Raw genomic sequence first — 7,469 nt, forward strand, 5'->3', positions numbered from 1 at the left:
CCAGGCATAAGTGCTGCATTTGAAAACATATTGTGATTCTGTATTGTAATGCACAACAGAGAGGAGAAAATTAGGTTATCTCCTCCTGATCGTTACAGTATCTGTCGCTCTCTCTGTACATAGATCAACATTTGTTTCAGGTAATTCCACAGATGCATGCTCATATGAACTAAAATCTGATGTTTTATTTTACAATCTTAACCACATAATCAATAGGACCTACTGTATATAAATATGCTAATTTAAAAAACACCATGAGTGAAACAATAGCATACATCCCACTTTCTAATGTGTTGCAGAGAACAATGAGGAATGCATCACTTGAAACTCAATAAAGACAGGCAGCGATGGCAAATTTAATTCCAACAGTTTTGTGCGTCATCTTGTTTGGGGCATTAGGGGCAAACACACATATAGTTCATCTGTGGCACACTAATCAGCACGACTTAAAATTAAGTAAACACACTCTAAAAATAAATCCCCCCTTTATCACAGTAGCATGCTATCACATTGAATTAATAAAAAAAACATTTTATCTTTATACGAACTATATCTATTGAGTGGATAAAAATGCACCTTTTGGGCCATTTTGGTTTTCAGTGTAGATCTAGACAGCTGAGCTTTTGCTTCAGTTAAAAGTGCGTTACATCATAAAAACATAAAAATACATCGTGTATTCAATTGTGAAACCAGTAACAAACATCACGTCTCGTCAAGTGCCATCATCAAAATCAGCATTACACATCAAATATGTTGGTTAATGTTCCAGTGATTATATGTTGAAAACAACTCTAAACAGGTGGGTGTTTAGCCTTGATTTAAAGGAACTCAATGTTTCAGCTGTTTTGCAATTTTCTAGAAGTTTGTTCCAGATTTGTGGTGCATAGAAGGTGAATTCTGCTTCTCTGTATTTGGCTCTGGGAATGCAGAGCAGATTACTAGTAGTAGTGCATGTTTGTCACTAAACGGTAAACTTCATGGCCCATGTCAGCTTGTTTGCAATGTTTTTCACACCTGACTGATAGGATGCATCAATAGAAAGTCAAGCTGCTAATGTGGAAGCTTATTCTAGTTTCAGTGCTTAATTTTTCTAATGATCTGTAGACAAGCAGGACCTAAACAGTTTAAACCACAATATTAAGCATCCAAAGTTACTTGGATGAATGAATGAATGAATGAATGAATGAGTACATGTCTTGTCTGGCTCAGTCCCCTGATAATGTACCATATCCTCACATCTCTGTCCGAAGCTGTGAGAAATGGCCCCCAGATCATCTTCTCTAATCACCCAGGAGACTGTGCCTAGCCCAAGCCATTCTTCAAAAAGACTGGAGATGTGTGTTGGTTACAAAGTCGATATGCATATCATGTAAAAAAATGAACCCCTTCTGTGTATAAATACACACTCCACTGTAGATAAATGTGTACCAGTCTTCATGTTTTAAATCAGTTTTTTAGTTTAAAGGTATTATGTCTTTCTGCAGCATCATTATGCCTAAAATGCTGACACTGAGTGCGCTAGAGAGACCTCTGAGTGCCCAAGGCTTACTTCTCTGCACCCACCTGAGTAGTGATGGAGAGCTGTGACTTTGTCTCTCTTTTTAAAATGTATTAACATGATCTATCCCCGGTGTCTGCTCTTAGCACACATTTCACACTGTATTGAAAATATAAGAGCACTTTGCTGCCTTAGAGCAAAGTGCTTAGCAAGTGAGCAGCTCTAAGGCAGCAAAGCAGAGAAATTATTCAGGAAGTGTTGCAAGAGGTGTTTAAACCTAGTGCAATATAACGTGTGTGACGTGCAGACAACACTTTCCTTAGAAAATGAACAAAAGCTTCATAATTATACTCCTGATCCAGTGCCATGGATTTTTATTTTCTTACTGCGTTAAAAATACAAGAGAGAGACTCTTGACCTCACAATGGAGGTTTTTTTTTTTTTTACATATAACCCAAAGCTTAGCAGGTTCACTTATTATAGTTGGAGAACTTCCTGGATGATCGGGATGTCTGGTGCAACAAGGTCAGTGGTAAAGTGGTCAGGTTAAAAAGGTTCACAAGGTTAGAAGAAATTAGCTTTATGAGACGGATGAATGTCTTTTTAAAGGATAACAAAACATTTAAAAAGATTAATTTGATGAAGTTAAATGTTTTATAGAAAAACATAACACGGTTGTAGAAAATAAATTTGCTCTAAATCATTGTCTTGTAGCGCTGTTTGATTCATTGGCTTGCTTAAAATTGAACCTGACCCTTTTTTTTCCAGTGGTTTTTCAACCTCTAACCTCTGGAGGCGCTCACAAATTAATATATTAAAGTTTGAGGTTGTAAATTTAGTCCTGTTAAAAAAAAGCACATTTTAAATGTATAGAAGTAAATAAACAAAATAAAAAAATTATAAAGAGTTGTTACAAAGAAAACAAATTTCTTAAATTAAATATGCTTTTTTTGCTATTTCCTTGTACTCTTCCATCTGCCATAGCACCGTCAACAAATCATGTGTTACATTCATTAGTATATTAACTTTGATTATGCTTCCCACGCAGCTCTTTTACATTCTGGTAATTTTACTCAATTTTGTCCCTTCTCCAAGTTTTCACTCTTCCTCTGCATTTAACACAGGCGGAAACTACAACAGAAAATCCATAGAAATTCAGAAATGGTAAAAAAAAAAAAAAAAGATAATCTTGCATATTAAAAATTGATCAAAATAGAGCAAAACTGTATAAATGTGTCCACTCCAGGTTGTCCAGACTAGTTATGGTCATGTATGTCCTGAATTTAGTTTCCTTAGATTTAGTTTAGCAGTAGATGGATAAACATACGTTTTTAAAGCTTTTTGATTTATTCTGCCAGATTTTTACTTGTACGTTCACTTAAATGTTAACAACACATGTGGTTGCCTATTCCCCTTTATAGCAGACAAGGCACCAACATTGAGGGCTTGATCCTCTCCCACATGTAATGCCACCCTGGGCAGTGAGCCATCTTGCCCATATCAAACCTCCCCCACCTGTCACACCATTTATCATTTAATGGTTAAAAAATCAAAATCTGCACAAGAAAATAACAATAAAAGATGAAATCCTAAGCTAGAAACAAGTACTTGATTACTAAGATGCTTATTTGTTTTAGCTAGCTGTTATTTTTCTAATTTTGAATATTTTTTATAAAAACAGCAATCTCTCATTACAGTCTGAATGTTACTCTGCTCAGATGTAGAAACACTTGATGAGAATGAATCATTGCCTCTGCCCTTTGTGTTTGAGACAGAGTGTCCTGATCTTCCTTCCCTTCATCTTCAGCCCACAGCCGGCTCTCATTACTGCACTACAGACTCACCATAGGGCTTTACTTCACTCTGACTGAGGTCACTCTTAATGCGAACATGTTCCAAAACCTATTTCACAGCTAAAAACTAACATTTAATTTTCTCTCTGGTCTTGGGGGAAGAAAGATGTTTAGATATTTTATGTTTTTGTGTCATTTGTGGCAAAAAAAACACACTGCATTTTTCCAGCCTTTTAACATCCTTTGATTTGTCAAGCACAGTTATTTTTGCTCTGCAGACTAAAGCCACTGAAATTTGGGAAAGACTACCACACAATGGTAAATTGGTTGTTAAATATAGCCTTAAAACTGATTTATTTTCCCAATCATCATTCACAGTCACTGTAAAAGTGAAAACTACAAAATTTTCATTCCACACATCAAAATCAGCTTGGACTGTATTGATTTCTGCTCCTGCGGGCCAGAATGAACTCCTACAAAATGAATGACCAAAAGAAAGCAGTGTTTCAAGATGGGGAAGGTGATTAAGTTCAAAAGAGCCTGGGTATGGCACTGGGAGGCAGTGGGGCAGTTCACCGAATCCACACTGTCCCACTGAATTAGAAATTAATCTACAACACCTCCCCGAAACAAATTACCACCCTGTAACACAAACGCAGAAAAAGCCCAGTCAGCACAGCACTCAGACTGCGTATCACTACTCTGCTTAATTCTTCTACATGTTTGCATTTTAATAGCAGCTTATCAGAAATGAGCTCAAATTAAACCAACTTGTTACTCAAGTAAAAAAGCTGAGTGATCAGGAAATACAGTTTAATTTATAGGGAATGGTGTTCTTAGTAGCACTAAAATCATGCACTGAAACACTAACACATACTGACTGTGCCTGGAACAGGAGGCTTTAAGAAAGAAAATCCATGTTGAATTTATTTATGATTTCTTTTGCTGTAGTAAAACAAACACATTTATTTTGGTAGATTTTACTCAATATGTCTGAGAATGAATTACACAAGGTTAGCAGCTAGATAAATAATTTATATTGTAATCAGGTGTTAAAATGTACCTACTCTAGTCCATTTACTTAAATTAATTAGCTTGGTTCTAGCTGTTTTGTTTTAGACATTAAATTATTAAAATATGTCAATATATATTTAATAACTAAATGTGCAGATAAAACATCTGCAACATCAACATTTCAACAACATCTGCACCTAGTATATCCTTTCTTGGTGTAGATGTTCTGGTTTCCTGAAGCAAAGTTACCATTTGTGACAGTTTACTGTAAGTTCTGTAAGACAGATTCAACATCTGTCTTACTTGCAGAAGACAGATATCTATCAGACCGATACTTCCAATAAAGCTAATTTTACTAATTGAAACCACTGAAAATATTGATATTTGTGTAGCACAATGACATGCTATATAAAACATCTACAAATTTCACAAGACACCTTATGTTTGTAGGTGTTTTCTTGGGTAAAACAACTCTTGCTTCCTTAAAGCTATCGATCCCGAGGGCTGTTATTCTCAACCACTATCCTTAAGATAATTCTTAACTTACACTAAAATGATGACATGTTACACAGATATATCAGTCTGAAACAGCTGTCTCATTTCTTCCTATGTAGACATACATGATTGTATTCTGTTATGTCAGTCTAAGAATGAGGGATGCAGGCAATAAAGTCCTTTAACACTGATAAAATAGGCATTACTTTTGATGAGCGGTGCATATTTATTGGGATCAAGTGTGTTGAATTTATGGTGTTCATGTTACTTTTCAGGTAATATCACCGCGTCTTTGATATTAATGTTTTTATATTTAAAGTGAAGTGATGAACTGACTGCCTGACAGTGTAATTTCAATCCTTTGGGGGTACTCCCAGTGGTCAGATACGTATAAATCATATTATTTAGAAAGATTCTCTCTTTCTCTTTTTTTTAAAATGATTTTTTAGACTCCCATGGCCTTTATTGAACTGTAAATGGAAAAGAAATGAGGAGGAGAGAGAAGGAGAAGATGTGCCGCAAATGGCCCAGGAAGCAAACCCAGGACAACTGCTTGAAGGACTGCAGACTCTGCCCATGGTAAGCCCCTTCTACCAACAGAGCCATCCTCACCCCGTCACTGTATTTTATTAGCCTCTTGCATGCTGAGATGAGCGAAGGGTCTGGATAGTGCAATGTGAAGTTAAATAATACATTATGCTGCAGTGGTGCATATTTATGGCATATATGGTGTGAAAGTGCTGTGTATTTGTTTTACACATTCCAAAAAACCTTTTGTCAGCCTAACTTACCTGGTGATCAAACTGTGCATGCTGCAGTGTCAAATGTAAAGTAAAGCAATGTGGGTGTTATCCAATGACATTATGTCTCCTCACGTCGTTGAAATCCAAGGCAGATAACCAACAGGCCGAAGCAGTATTTTCATTTTCTCATAGTGTTACCCATCTTTCCATTTGTATTTCTATCTATAGTCTCATTTCTTCCAGCTAAACCATCCAGTCTAACGCCTAAATGGAGGAAACATTGTGCATTCTTCAGAGCCAAAACGCACCAATCGCTTCTGACACACACAAACACAGCCTCGCGCTGGCCGAGGCGAGAAATTGTTGCACCCTCCACTCTACCAGCAAAGGACCCTGCTCAGATGCAAATTCAAATGTCAGCTTACTTTCTCCTCAAAGGCAGTGTCAGCTCAATGAATGAGTGGGATCTTAAAATCAGGTAATTGTTTTTGGCAGATCATTGTATTTAGTTACAGTATTGAGTGAAGCTAAACCACCTAAAGGTGCAAAAGGAGGGGAAGCAAATGCACACAGACACATGCAAAAGGGATACATGAGAAGAACAGCATCTTTTTTTTTTCTTATTTAAAGTCTTTGTGCAGAGATAAAAATGGAAACATTTTATTTTACATTGTTAGAAAATGGGCCTCTTTGTAATAGCACTTTCTGTTCCAATACTTTTTAAATCTGGGTATGATATTAAAAGGTTCACTTCTATCCCTGAGATCATATACATCAGTTTTCAACAAATTTCAATATTATTGGAAAGTTCTTTTATATCAGTAACTCAATTTATCAATTGAAACATATTACATACAATGTATCTGGAGAATATTCACTGTTTGCACATTTTTTTATGTTGCAGCCTTATTTCAAATTGTATTAAATTAACTTCTTTTCTCAAAATTATACACTCAAACACTCCATTATAACATTGTGATTAGGCCTGTCACGATAGCAAATTTTGCTGAGCGATTAATTGTCTCAAAAATTATTGCGATAAACGATAATATTGTTTGAAGACCTTTTTACACTGATTTAATGGAAATGACGTAATAATGCATGTGATTTCCTGCCAAAGATAGATACACTTTATTTTCAAAAGAATATTTAACACTGGAGCTGATAAACAAAATAAACAAAACAACCAAAAACAAAAATAAAATGGATTCTCAGTCTCCATTAACAAAAAACTCACTTGGAAAAAAAAAACTAAACAACATAAAGCCAAAGTGGAAATAAATACTGCATTCAACCTAAAGACTGCAGATTATGAAGTCTGTATATTATGTTGCCCTTCAGTAATAATTAGATTTAAATAGAGAAGATGGGCACATCGACTACCTGATGCAATAGTTCACACTACATGATTTTTTGCTCCTATTTTTCCCCTTAGACAATCTTAAAACGTTGATCTTTCTAAGATTGTGTGGTGTGTTATGGTAGATAGTCCTTCGATCTAAATCAGGGATTTTCCCGACTGGGATCTTTAAGTTAACGCAGCCTGTTGAATGTGACAGGTAGCCAATCAGAAAGCGTTGATTCTCCTCCGCACTTTCTGAGGGGAAATTACGTCGGGGAATCCCAAACAGCTGACACTGCACAACCTGAAGTCCAGCAGACATGGAGATGATATGTGGAAACAACATTAATGTTTATTCAACATGCAAAGAATATAGAAATGACAAGAGGAGGAGTTGGAGCGAAATTGCTACCGCAGTTGATAAACCCGGTAACTTTTCAGCTGTTCTTCGTTAACGTGACGTAAATAGGTTATAATGATTTTCATTCAGTCAGGACTTTACGCTGACACTAGCCACATGCATTGCAGGTAGATTGTAGTAAAGCACTGATTAATGCCTGGTTTTAAAATTAGTTCACTGGACT

General features: G+C 36.0%; 1 protein-coding gene across 1 annotated transcript in view; it reads left to right on the forward strand.

Moving 5' to 3' along the window:
- Positions 1–5,311, forward strand: part of LOC102225431 (coiled-coil domain-containing protein 85A-like) — a 72,282-nt gene extending 66,971 nt beyond the window's left edge. Inside the window, exon 3 of the mRNA XM_023333289.1 lies at positions 5,250–5,311. Coding sequence (XP_023189057.1) covers positions 5,250–5,269 — 20 coding nt within the window. The 3' untranslated portion in view covers positions 5,270–5,311. The remainder of the gene's footprint in view (positions 1–5,249) is intronic.
- The last annotated feature ends 2,158 nt before the right edge of the window (positions 5,312–7,469 follow it).

This window comes from Xiphophorus maculatus, chromosome 5 (assembly GCF_002775205.1).
Source record: "Xiphophorus maculatus strain JP 163 A chromosome 5, X_maculatus-5.0-male, whole genome shotgun sequence".
NCBI lineage: Eukaryota > Metazoa > Chordata > Actinopteri > Cyprinodontiformes > Poeciliidae > Xiphophorus > Xiphophorus maculatus.